The sequence below is a fragment of the Trematomus bernacchii genome, unplaced genomic scaffold (genome assembly GCF_902827165.1).
Source record: "Trematomus bernacchii unplaced genomic scaffold, fTreBer1.1, whole genome shotgun sequence".
Taxonomy (NCBI): Eukaryota; Metazoa; Chordata; class Actinopteri; order Perciformes; family Nototheniidae; genus Trematomus; species Trematomus bernacchii.
Genome location: NW_022987611.1, coordinates 3,348,830 through 3,363,184, shown reverse-complemented (window position 1 = coordinate 3,363,184; position 14,355 = coordinate 3,348,830). Strand labels below are relative to the sequence as shown.

The 14,355-nt window shown below is 42.7% G+C and overlaps 1 protein-coding gene across 1 annotated transcript in view; it reads right to left on the bottom strand.

Annotated features, from left to right (window-relative positions):
* Positions 1–3,525: 3,525 nt before the first annotated feature.
* The window catches only part of eme1 (essential meiotic structure-specific endonuclease 1), a 28,117-nt gene continuing 17,287 nt past the window's right edge, over positions 3,526–14,355 (bottom strand). The window contains 4 exon segments of the mRNA XM_034132023.1: positions 3,526–4,395; positions 4,808–4,945; positions 4,947–4,998; positions 5,084–5,199. Coding sequence (XP_033987914.1) covers positions 4,219–4,395; positions 4,808–4,945; positions 4,947–4,998; positions 5,084–5,199 — 483 coding nt within the window. The 3' untranslated portion in view covers positions 3,526–4,218.

The following is a 14,355-nucleotide window of genomic DNA, read 5'->3' as shown; positions in this document are numbered from 1 at the left end:
ATTCTACTACTACTGAGGGTGCTAAAAGGCACCGCACCGACTGTGCGCAGGCAAGATGCGAGGAGGAGGAATGGATGATATACCGTGTATATATGTATATTTATGTTCATTTTGTACATTTCTAAAAATAAAGTTTAATGGAAATACTTAGTAGGCCTATCCTTTCTTCCCTGAATTCATATATAGCAAACCATGATTTGATTTCTCATCAAACAGTAGTAGTTTATAACGGGTAAAAATAACTTACTCTTTGTTATGAGAGTAGCTCGTAGGCCACAACGGAAAGACAAGGAGACATACACGAGTTTACAAAACCACGGCACATTTATTGTGGTAAATGCAGAGACAGGTGGTTGAGAGGATCGCAGAGTTAGTCTTCCTGCAGCCGCTTTGGAGAGAGACTGTGTCCGGAGGTGTCCGTGATCGTGCTGATTAGCCTCTTCAGCTCCACCCCATCGTAAGACAAAGGCCCTGGGGCCGTCACACTCTTCTATAACAACAGTTAAAAATATATATGTATATAAAATATACCGCTGTACCGACGCCATGATAAGACTGATGTTACGCTGAGAGCAGCCGGGAAAAGCACTGACATGGGCGCAGCCTCTCTGGTGGTTGACTAATCAGAACGAGTGGCCGAGCTGACCAATCGGAGCACACTAGGCTCACAGGGAGGGGGGGGCAAGAGCTCCAACGAGTCGTTTAGTGGAGAAAGTGAATACTGCTGAATACACATGCTTGACAGAGATGCTGTATGCGAAACCAATGTGAGTTTGGAAAATTGCACAGTATAAATCTATTTTAGTATACCTCAACAATGTAATTATGATCAGTGGAAATGGCCATGACATGGGCCCTTTAAACTCTCGCTCTGACTCAGACAGGTTGAAAGAGATACACGCATTTTTCCCACCCGCATTCCGCGAAGACCCGCCCTACTGTGCCTCTGATTCGCAGACTGTTGGTGGGGGGGAAAAACGCTGACGGGATGCTGAATGTGATTGGACCAAAGCGTTGACAGACACACACAGACAGCGGAACAGTCTGATATGCAGTGCGCTGTATGCAGCGGACATAGCGGAGAATTTTGACTCGTTGCGTTGTGGCGATGTCTCGCAGATAACACAGATAACACAGATAATACATATGAAAAGTATAATTTGCTCAGAGTCCAGAGACAGTTGTGGTTCGGTCCGGATCCGGACCGGAGTCCGGACTTTGAGGATGCCTGCATTAAGAGAAAAAAAAGGTAACAGATAACGGCTGGTCATCCAATGCGATGAATTCAGCTATCTTGGCTGTTCTTTTTTTGGCCTTTTCACTGTTCTGGGGCAGTTTCTCTTTCCTTTTAAAAGTCTCTGAAAGTGTCAGTTGTTTCAGTGCCGTTACCCGAGTGGCCGCTGTGTACTCGTCGTGTTGTTGTTGGTGTTTGTTTCTCAGGTGGCGTATTAGATTGGTCGTGTTGAACGTAGCTCTGTTCTTTCCACCACGCGGAACCTCCGCCTTGCAAACATTGCATCTGGCTGTTACACTGCCTTCGCTTTCAATTTTATAATACTTCCAAACTCCTGACATTTTCTCTGTCCCGACTCCCGAGTCACGAGCTGAACGTAGCCTCTTGTTAGCTTACTGCTACTATTAGACACTGCGCCCTGCCCACTCTGTTGCCAGATTTGAGAGAAATAAGCAACCAGAGGCCTGTACTACGAAGCTGGTTCAACCTAACCTGGATATGTTTGAGTTAGCCGGTTGGCCCAATCCAAAACATACGCGCTCTGGCTAAACTGTACTACGACGCTGGTTATCAAGTGGATCGCTCAAGCCAGCCGTGTCCCGTTAGGTGCGCGTTCACATGAAAGGGGTGGTATTTGGAGCATTCGACCAATCTCAAACACGGACAAGCGTACTGACAGCGCAGCGTCATACTTCCTGAATGAAAAGTGAACTTTAATATTAGTCAAATATGAAGAAGTTAAACTTTAAACATCCATGACTTAAACACTTTATCCAGGATAAAAGCCACATAGCTGCACCTGCAAGGTGAATACAGCTGGTAAAAGAAAAAGTGTTTGAATGCGTACATTAACAGGTTTATGATATCACTGCCCCGTCCAAGACACGAGTGGATCTGACTTTAATTAGGAGAATTTGACTCGAGTGTTTCGTCAACTTAATGTGTTGCTTAAAATAATACTTCTGCATACAGTATGTGACACTGTGAGTGTTGCACGGCCAGATACGGCTCAAGAAGCTGACTCAGATAAGGAAATATATGATACATTATGATGTGATGTGATATGAATGATAATGGGACACATCGACGTCTGCACTCACAGTGCCGCAGACTGTACTTAATGTTACTCTGATCCGGTTACTTATGTCGTGGCAGATATTTAAGTAAGCTTTCTTAACGCTAATATTATAATAGTCAGATTGCTCTGAAGATGGGAGGGGATATTCTATTAATTTTCACGTTCACACAGTCAGTTGATTTTGGCCGGCCGTCTTTCCTGCAACGGCAGTTTTTCTGTATTTCCTCTATCCTGTAATATGAATTGATCGCTTTAAACTCCGCACACGGAGCTCTGATTGGTCAGCAGGCAGTGCTTTCACTGAGTTGATCTCTTAGCCTGCCACCTAACCTGCTCCGGAGCAGGTTTGCCGCTCAGCATAAGTTACCATGGAAATCTAGCCTGCTAAAAAGAGAACCAGCGTCGTAGGACCGGAAAGCCCGAGATTTCCCTGAAGTTAGCGAAAATCCAGCTTCGTAGTACAGGCCTCAGGTCTATGAAAACAAGCCCAAAAGAAGCAACACATACATGATGTTGTGTAATTTTAAACCAAAACTAAGGCCTCAGGATGACTTTAAGACGTGAACATGGTCATTTTTGTTTTGTAACATTAAATAAAATAAAAATATTTTATAAAAAAAAATAAAAAATAAAAAATAAAATAAAAAAGTTCCCGATCCCCGATTTTTTTTCTCCCGATTCCGATCTTTTGAAAATCACGTGATCGGCTCCGATCCCCGATTACGTGATCGGATCGGGACATCTCTATCCGTTACTCATGTTAGCTTTTCTACAGATGTCGCAGAACATTTTGCCATCTTTCCTCCTCAGCCACAAGACTAGACAATAGCTACTTAATATGCACACTCGCCACCAACTGGACAGGGGTGTGAATTACTAAATAATACAGTAGAGTACAGTAGATCGCCCTCAGTCTACACTAAGGATGTAATATAATTAGAGCCGCTGGTGGACATTTTGGCGCTGTTCCGAGTTTGTTCTAATCTGTCAAAATGACAGACTGCTTTCAGATTTTTCCGTCATTGTTACAAAAAAATCTTCATAGACGGAAAATATTCAGTTAACGCGACCACTGCTGCTGAATGAAACCCCATCAGAGATATTGTCCCACACAGAAGGAAGCTCACACTGGTTTGGTCATTTTTGCCAATGTGGTGGAAAACTAAACATTACTTAACATAACATTCATTGTGAAAAGAAACCAAAACAAAGCTTCAAACTTTCAAAACCTTTTTTTAAATGATTACTTGAACAGATATATAACCCCTGGATAAGCAATGTTTGCTTACTGCACAGTCTATATTTAGGGCCACTAGCTTCAAAGCAGTTTGTATACCCGCGGCTGAGGGACAACATCGATATCAAGTTTAGTGAGTGAATGAGAGTGGATTCAAGAAAGCTCTAAAGAACATAGCCATGATAAGGATGCCTTTATCTGCAGATATGGAAGAAGATCCCAATGCCGTTTGCTACAGTAGCTTTACAGGGAGCTACTGCTATCTATTAACTTACCCAAGTATTTTAAATATCTCCTTAGTAACAACGCAAACAAACTTGTAATTTGCTACTTCTCTTACATGTAAGATAGCCGACTGAAGCTAGAGAATTATCCTTGGGACTCCTGTCTTTACTTTCTACTTCATCATCATTATTTATTAAACTGAAGGCTATGTATATTTATGTTTCCCACCATCTCTAGAGCGGGCATGGCGAGTGTACATTTGGCATGAACCGGTCACATGAGCGAAATCTGATAAGAGAAATTAGATTTTTTAATTAAAATAACTTTATGTAAAAATAAAACAGAAATGTAATTAAAACAGAATTCTAACTGCATAGTATGAAACTCCATCTTGTGAACAGAGAGGGCGATAAGTCCGATGTTGATACAAATGTAAGGCAAAGGTCAGACGGTGGAGTCCAGGGTGTTCTCGGGGTCACAGGAGGTCATAAGCAGGAAGAGGCGTCTGGACAGCTCAGGGCCGACGCGGCGGGTCGTGGAGGTAACGCCTTCTCCTCTGCGGATCAGCAGCTCAGACAGCAGAGAAACACTCTCACGCTCACTCTGACATCGACTGTAGGCCTGCAGGAGACAGATAATGATTTAATATAAACGAAAAGAGAAAATGTACAATATGTTCAGATGTGTTTCTTTAAATGTGACCTTTCTCCCGTGTTGCCTTTATTTCATAAAATATACATTTGGAGTAAGATCAGAAGCTGCTTCATAAAAACTGTTAGGATCCTTGCAGGACAATCAGTAAATAAAAACATAACAAAGAAAAGAAAATGCAGGAAATGTAAAAAGTGTAGGAACAGACAAAGAATAGATGAACGAAATCCCATAACCTCTACAGGCAACAGTCTATGTAAGATGTCTTACTTCTTCTGTAGACTGATCCATTGATTGAGGAAGGTTTTATGGTAGTTTTGTGATTTTACCAGATAGAAGTGATGGGCTGATATTAAGAGAAAAGCTATGTAGTCCTGTGTACCTTGTGGAGCAGCTGTGGGGAGGGATACGCTGCCAGGAGGGCGGAGGCCATGTCCGGACTGACTCTGTTTAGCTGCTGGATCTGTCTCCTCCACACCTGCAGCAGCCCCTTCCCAGCCTTATCCACCCGCTGCCCCCCCCGCCCACTCACTCTCGAGGTAGAAGGAGAAGCCTGTCTTCTCCCTCTCTTGCCTGGAAACACAGAGGAACAGAAAGAAATTAGTGTTCATCAAAAAATGAGTGTCGAACAAAAACAGGAGAAACTAAAAGCACTCACTTGAACGGGGCTTCTGCAACAGCTTTGGTTGTCATGGTGATGTAATCTGAGAAGTCCTTCCAGGTAGACAGGAAGCAGACAGAGACACCATTGTGGAGCTGGAGATGCACCACTGCCTGAAAGGATGTAGGAGGACAGAACAGAATGAATCCCTCCCTGCATGCCAAGTCGCTTAGCTTGCATCCCTGCGTCCCTCACTTGCGTCTTAGTCCCTCCCTCCAGGGATGCATTGAGAGACGCAAGGGAAACACGAGAAGAGAGAGGGAGGCAAGGAAATGTGTTTTAAGAGCAATCGGACATCCTTTCCTCGGAGCGTCACGTGAAGTGACGTCCATTTGTGATGACAGCAGCATCACTGATCGGCTGTCAGTCGCTGCAGAGAGTTTTGACAGTTTGTGTTTGCACACATGTTCGCTGATCTGCTACTAATAAAAGACACAGTTATCTCCGCCAGAGCAGCAGCAGTGTGTTCCTGTTCCACACACACACACCATACATTAATAACCCCTGCTCTCTGTAGGTATTCGGTGTCCTGCCGAGCGGACCAGAGGCCTGTACTACGAAGCTGGTTCAACTTAACCTGGATATGTTGGAGTTAGCCGGTTGGCCTAAGCCAAAACATACGCGCTGGCGCTAAGCTGTACTACGACGCCGGTTATCAAGTGGATCGCTCAAGCCAGCCGTGTCCTATCTAGTTAGGTGCGCGTTCACATGAAAGCGGTGGTATTTGGAGCATTCGACCAATCTCAAACACGGACAACCGTACTGACAGCGCAGCGTCATACTTCCTGAATGAAAAGTGAACTTTAATATTAGTCAAATATGAAGAAGTTAAACTTTAAACATCCATGTCTTAAACACTTTATCCAGGATAAAAGCCACATAGCTGCACCTGCAAGGTGAATACAGCTGGTAAAAGAAAAAGTGTTTGAATGCGTACATTAACAGGTTTATGAAATCACTGCCCCGTCCAAGACACGAGTGGATCTGACTTTAATTAGGAGAATTTGACTCGAGTGTTTCGTCAATTTAATGTGTTGCTTAAAATAATACTTCTGCATACAGTATGTGACACTGTGAGTGTTGCACGGCCAGATACGGCTCAGCTGACTCAGATAAGGAAATATATGATACATTATGATGTGATATGATATGAATGATAATGGCACACATCGACGTCTGCACTCACAGTGCCGCGGACTGTACTTAATGTTACTCTGATCCGGTTACTTATGTCGTGGCAGATATTTAAGTAAGCTTTCTTAACGCTAATATTATAATAGTCAGATTGCTCTGAAGATGGGAGGGGATATTGTATTAATTTTCACGTTCACACAGTCAGTTGATTTTGGCCGGCTGTCTTTCCTGCAACGGCAGTTTTTCTGTATTTCCTCTATCCTGTAATATGAATTGATAGCTTTAAACTCCGCACACGGAGCTCTGATTGGTCAGCAGGCGGTGCTTTCACTGAGTTGATCTCTTAGCCTGCCACCTAACCTGCTCCGGAGCAGGTTTGCCGCTCAGCATAAGTTACCATGGAAATCTAGCCTGCTAAAAAGAGAACCAGCGTCGTAGGACCGGAAAGCCCGAGATTTCCCTGAATTTAGCCGGCTAAGCGAAAATCCAGCTTCGTAGTACAGGCCTCTGTTCTACCCGCAGAATGCCTTTATATTATTCATTTAGTTATTAACGTCTACATTTATTGATATCCTGAATTTTGAATTCATAATCCAGGATATGATCATAGGGTTTGTTTAACATCGACAAGGCTTCATTTTTTAAGGAAGAATTACAATAACTTGTTACAGTAGGCTGTTAAACCCAACGCTCCAAAATGATCAGCCTGAATGAAAATGACCATAATATAATCAATTTACAGTGAAGGAAATAATTATTTGATTCCTTGCCGATTTTGTAAGTTTACCAACTTACAAATAAATTACCGTTTATAATTGTAATGGTAGGTTAAATTGGCTAATGAGAGACATAATATGGGTCCCAAGTTACATCTGAGGATCCAAGTTAAATCTGAGGATTCAAGGTCGCAGGATTAGGCCATGTTTCTAAGTATGTTGATGGTTTCAACACTATGGAGGAAATGGAGTACTTGGAGGAACTAGACACTGGGTGTTTCTCAATTGCGAGTAAAGCTGATGCAGAGCCACTATTTCAAGCATACTACGTCATCGAGTGCCGCCGAAGTACTGTTCTAATCTCCAGCATACTTGAAAATCTACCGAGCCCGGCGTACTTTGTTAGGAGAAATTTCGAGGCTGCACATGTGTAGACTCCGCGATCTTAAAATCCCCACAATGCTTTGCGCACGGACCAATTTCCCCAAATCTGTGGCGGAAAATGTAAGGCGGGGCCTCTCATATGACACACACCTGCACACTTGCTAGCCTGTTCCACTCTTTGTTTTCCAAATGCAAGGAAGTATTCTTGGTTTGCTTCTGAAGCAAGATGCTCGGCAGACATGTGCTACCAAGCAAGCGTACTCGTGATTGAGAAACACCCACAGTGTCCAACATGAGAAGCATTGTGCTTAAGCTACCATACAAGCTCATGGAGAGATGGCGCAGCAAAGCTTACGCACTGCAAGAGGAGCGCAGTCGTAGAGTAAGGATTTTAGTCCTTGTCTATTTCATTGAAAGCCAAGCTCGCATAGCAGCAGACCCAGGAAAAATAACCTTTGAAATATGGAGTCATAAGACAAACTGTTGGATTTTGGCCACTACAATTAGTCAATGACGAGCTGTGATTGGAAACTGGAGGACTATTGGAGGATCAAAGGAATCAAAGACAAAGGAAACGCCGGCCCGACGCGTGGCTGAGTAAACAAAGAAACACTTCGGAGGAGGTATGTGCTTTCAGATCAAACATCACTGAAGGATTATTCATTTGGAAGAAATACCTGAAGTGTTTGGAAACTGATATTTGTGTTTATGGACAGTGAATCTTTTATTTCAGGGATGCAAACTCATCAGCTATGAAAAAGGTGACAAGGATCCGACCCCCCCCGACCCCACGGAATATTGGCTTTAAAATGAGGAATAACAGGATATTAGCAGTCAGAACAACTAAAGCAGTTAATAATAACAGAAACGCCAAAGATTCACATCTAATAGAAATGTATAAAAGCATTTATTTGAATTGTGTAGCAGTCAGTTTATAATTTTGGCAGCACTGTTGAGCATTTTGAAAATGTATTTTCATGCCTCTGTGCAAGGCTTAGTCTTTCTATCTTTATAGCCACTGGTGTAAAGTAACTAAGTTCATAAACTCAAGTACTATACTTGGGTACAATTTTGAGATACTTGTACTTTATTTAAGTATTTCAATGTGTTGCTACTTTGTTCTTCTACTCCTCTACAGTTCAGAGGTAAATGGTGTACTTCTACTCCACTACATGTATTTAATACCTTTAGTTACTTTACAGATGTGGATGAATGATGTGAAATATAATCAAGTGTTAAATCAGACTTTAGTTCCACCTGGAGTCAATTCACAAGCTACCCTGCAGTATATAAAGTCATTCAAACTAGCTGCACCTTTACCAGCTTTGAGAACACTTTCATGATCAATCATTATAAAACATATCATATAGGCCTACTGTATATTATTCTGAAATGGACCAATCTGCACAACGACTACTTTTACTGTCGCTACTTTAACTATATTTAGATGAGAATACTTTTCCTTGAGGAACATTTTGAATGCAGGACTTCTACTTCTACTTTTACTCAAGTACAAGACCTGAGTACTTCTACTTTTACTCAAGTACAAGACCTGAGTACTTCTACTTTTACTCAAGTACAAGATCTGAGTACTTCTACTTTTACGAACAAGACCTGAGTACTTCTACTTTTACTCTAGTACAAGATCTGAGTGCTTCTACTTTTACTCAAGTACAAGATATATACTTATACCACCTCCGTTTATAGCCTATGAAAAAAACTATTTGAAAACGAAGGCTAAAGCTAACGTTAGCAGATAGTGACAATGTATGCTAGTTAGCTAGCTCAACGATAATATTGCGACAGGAACACTTTTCAGTGCACATCACGCTCTGCCGCTCCGACAGGGAGCTCTGCTCTGAACACCTGAACGGCCCGTTCTAACAGCTGTTCACCAGCGGTCCAGTCTGTGCCACAGTGACTCCGGACCGCACAGTTAATATTAACGAACGCACCCGTAGGTAATGTAGCTGCTGAAGCTAGCCCCTCATCCCGGAGCAGCAGAGCCTTATTATACATCCATGAGCAGAGCCGACCGGCAGGAAGACTCAAGCACACAGCTCGCGCTTCATTATAATATATAAAAAAAGAACACCATGCGTGTCATGATGGCACATAACAGCTCGCGGCCGCAGATTACTCCGGGTCCCAGACCCCCCCCATACCCCAAAAATATTTTTATTGCAGATCTACATGAATCACACAAACTACCTATTTTGGATTCAAAACGGCGAATTTCGCCGAAAGGTGACAAGTTTGCATCCCTGTATTTGTCAACTTTTCTGTGACGTTGAAGAAAAAGAGAGCAGCGGTGAAATACGGCCTCTTATGAATGAACTTATGAATTAACCTGAGTTTAGTTATGAAATACAAGGATAACGGATATAACAAGAACTGTTTCTATGTTGAAGACTTTTTGGAAGTTTATTTTGTATTAAGATGGCAAGTTCTGATGAGGCGGACTCGACTCCTGTTAAAGACATGGATGAGGCTGCGGCGCTCATCTAGATCAGGAAAAGCTTTGCATTTAACACAGAGAATAAACATTGTAAACAACCTAACGACAGATAAAGAATACCTCGATGAAGTCAAAGGGAATATGATAACGTTTAACAAACTTTTGGATGATTTTAAAGCCTTGCATGTCTCGTATGCGCAAATGTTGGATGAGAACGCAAGAAAAGAGGACGATGAAAAATGGTATCAGCCGAGATATACTCACATAATCACATTCCTTGCCAGCGTTACAAAATGGATTGCAGACATAGAAAATGCTGATTCACTTAACTTGACTGAAGTTTCCTCTACTCTCCCTCAAGTGGGAGGTCTGCCATCTGAGGAAGGTGAATATGCAAATGCAGGCGGGGGTCTGAGCGATGTGGATACACACTCAATGAGGTCTATAAAATCCAGCCACTCTTCCTCTTCCTCCTCCTCATTACGCATCAATGCTGAGGCAGAGAGAGCAGCCTTAATGGCTAAAGCTTCTATGTTACAAAAAAAACACGCCATTGAAGAACAGGAACAAATGTTAAAAAAGGAAGAGAAACAATAGAATTATATACAGAAATAACAGCCAACACAGCCAAAATTAACTATCTTAAAGACAATGAATTAGCTAGGCTTAGCCCTGTATAGGCTGAAGCAGCAGCTATAGCAGCAGCTATAGCATTTGTAGATACAAAGCCAGATATTTCACTTCATCTTTATGACAGAAGTGTTCCAGTTGTTAGGAGCAAGGCCCCAGTTCACTTTCCCTTTTTTAATGTTAGTGAAGATAATACTCACAGTTGGCCCGATGTTCATCCTGAAGACAGCATTAATGATCAGCATCAACAACAACCACAACAACCTCAGTGCACAATATTCCACCTGTCATACCCCAGGCCCAAAACACACAGCCAACTCTGCCACAAGGACAAAGACTAGATTTCCTGTTAAGTCGCAGATCTCAAAGTCGTCTGGCAGTAGTTTTGCCACAGGTGTCACTATTTCCCCAAAAGAAAAAGAGCCTGAACCCTACTGTCCCTTCTGTAGGCACACATTGGAACTGTGTGAACATATAGATAGATAGAAGAAACATATAGGAACAAGCTGAACTTTGTAAAGATCAAGGGCATATGCTTTGGCTGTCTCTCCACAGGCCACATTAGTAGAGACTGTAAACAACGCCTCACCTGTAGAGTTTGCAAGCAAGCCCACCCAAGTGCCCTGCACATCTATGTTAAAGATGGTCCGACTAAAGAGACTGAAAGGCCCTCTGGAGTAGCAGGCAGAACCACAGCAGAGTTATGTGGCCACATAGGGGCCGGAGAACAAAAGAATGTGCTGTCCATTGTCCCAGTTCAAGTTAAGGCAGCAAAAGGCAGTCAAGTCTTGCAAGTCTATGCCCTCCTGGACCCTGGTTCCACCGCTACCTTCTGCTCCGAAGCACTAATGTCTAAACTCAATCTGAAAGGCAGAAAAACACATATTCTGTTAAGCACAATGAATCAGAAAAACTGGTGCCATCTCATGTCATACCTGGAATTGAAGTTTCAGCACTGGACAGTAACAACTTCTTACCTCTTCCTGACGTTTTCACCCAGAAATAAATACCAGTCACCTCAAGTCGCATTCTCAATCAGAATGACTTTACGCAGTGGGCGTACCTGAACAAAGTCAAACTTCCCAGTATCAGTGCTAAAGTGGAATTATTAGTTGGCACAAATGCTCCAAAGCTGTTAGAGCCATGGGAGGATGTTAACCTATTAAGCCCCAAGCCTGTTTTTCAGGTCTCAGGCTCGAAAATGACATTCCCAGAACAAATAACTTCCCTTCTAAAAGGGGTAAATAAATAATCTTTTTTCTCAAAGCAATGATAAACCTGTGAGTTGGATGTAGAAAAGTCAGAATCAATATAGATATTTTTTATTTTAAAGTAAATTCAGATTGAACATAGTAAAAAAAGTTAAATTATAGTTTCCGTCCAAAATTACTTATAGTGAAAACCACCCTTGAATGATGGGATAGTAGCCAAAAAGCTTTAGAAATCCAAACTATAACATAGAATAAGTACCCTGTGTCAAGATTGATGCAAAACAAGTGAAATTTGACCTTTGAAGAGAGGTTTAGAACAAGAAAACCACATCTGGTGTCATTTGGGTGTATTTGCCGTATCTCTGGAAACCATTGGTCGATTTGGGTGATTTACACCTCCTTTTAACCGTTAGAGGCAATAGAATCGAGGGGAGGTTCCTAAATCCATCTAAACATTACCATTGAGGAGTTAGAATGATGCGCACGCAGTTTTTCCAAAACCGAAGCTCCGTTAAACTCTATATGAAAAAAACGTTTATTGCCATAAATGTTAGGATGGATTATCAGTAATCATTTCAAAGTGACACAGAGACATTGGATTAACCTTCAGCAGCGTTTATATGCGTTTTAATGCCATTGAACACACCTTCTGATCAGAAAACAGCAAAGGTAAGACGTATTTGCCGTTTTGGCCCCGTAAAATGATGTTGTGTGTTGTCTTTCCTGGCTTTCGCTGCCGTGAGTTTTGGTCGCACAGTGAATCCAATGGAATCTGTGGAATCTCAGCTTTCATATGATATCTTGTTCAGATAGCATGAAGTATAAAATATTGCTACCGTGAGTTATGTGCTAAGTGCGTTAGCACTCTTGCGCTTAGGACTGATTCAGACGCTTGGCGTTAGACTTATGTTTTGTTTAGGTAAAAATGGTTCATATCGTCAGTTAGCTGAGTTTCTTCCCGTTATGTTGGTATGACACATTAATAGGTTGTTAAATGTTAAGAAGGCCAGGGACACAGTTTCGTGAATATTGTTGGGTTTGCCCCCGACGGCGCTATTGTTGTGTTTGCCCCCCGGACTTAACAGGTTAAAGCACATCACAGTACACAGTACAAAATGCTGAGGAAAGAACTACACATGGACTTAAACCCCTCAGTCTTCTGGACGGATAGCCAAACAGTACTCAAGTACATTGTTAATGACCACACTAGGTTTAAGACCTATGTTGCCAACAAAGTGTCACTGATTCGTGACAATAGTGAACGATCTCAATGGAGATATGTAAGCAGCAAATAAAATCCTGCTGATGACGCCTCGAGAGGAATGAGTGCAGTCAAATTCATGCAGCAAAAAAGGTGGATACATGTCCCAGAGTTCCTATAGCCGAAGGAAAGTTGGCCTGTCGAAAAATCATTGACCTTGTGTTGCAAAATGACCCAGAGGTCAGGAAAAACGCTGCTGTATTCACAACAGTGGCAAGCATTGAAACTGCCACAGACCATCTTATTTCATACTTCTCTGATTGGATGAGGCTACTTAAAGCAGTGGCATGGTATCTCAAGGTGAAGAATGTTCTGATGTTGATTATCAAAAAGCGTAAAGAGCTTTCCTCAGGTCACATCCCCACCCGCTCGAGCAGCCAAAAGGGGAGCACTGAGCTAAGCGCTTTCAGGCCCACACTTGGTGGACAGCTCCTCACAGTGGAAGACCTCTCACAGGCAGATAGGTCAGTCATCACCTATGTTCAAAAGCAATCATTCCCAGTGGAAATGGCAGCACTGGAAACCGCTCCATTTAGAGTGCAGAAGAGCAGTAAGATCTGTAGACTCGATCCTATACTGGATGAAGGCATCATGATCGCCTACACAGATCTGTAATGCCTGATGAGACCAAGCACCCTTCTATTCTGCCCAAAGATGCTCACACTTCAGATCTCCTACTACGACACATCCACGAACGCTCTGGACACAGCGGGAGAAACTACATGCTTTCAGAGCTCCGTAAAAAGTACTGGGTTTTAAAGGGAAACTCGGTAGCAAGGAAAATAGTCTCAAAGTGTGATTTGTTTGCAAGAGAGGTCAGGATAAGCATATCAGATCTGACAACGGTACAAACCTGGTGGGTGCCCAAACTGAGCTCAAAAAGGCCATGAGTTCACTAAACGAAGGGAAAATCCAAGGCGCTTTGCACCCTGAAGGAATCCAGTGGAGTTTCAATCTCACATTATGGTGGAGTCTGGGAAAGACTCATAAGATCTGTCCATCAGGTGCTGATCTCCACTCTCGATCAGCAAACCCTCGACGATGAAGGCCTACAAACCATCTTCTGCGAGGCAGAGTCCATTCTCAATAACCGTCCTCTCTCTACCGTGTCCTCCGATCCACACGACCTGGAACCACTGACTCCCAATCATATCCTCCTGCAAAAAACGCAACCTATCCTACCTCCGGGAACCTTTCAGAGATCTGACCTCTATGCCAGGCGCCGCTGGAAGCAGGTCCTATACATGGCGGATCTGTTCTGGCATTGATGGACACAGGAATACCTTCTGCTGCTCCAAGAGAGACAGAAATGGACAAAAGTTAGGAAAAACTTTAACATTGGTGATCCTGGTAGTTGACCCAACTGCTCAACGGGGGTCGTGGGCAGTACTGGAGACCAAGCCTGATCCAAGAGGTCTGACCCGTACAGTGAAGCTCCGGACGAAAACTTTTTTCTAAATTCATTATTTATTGGT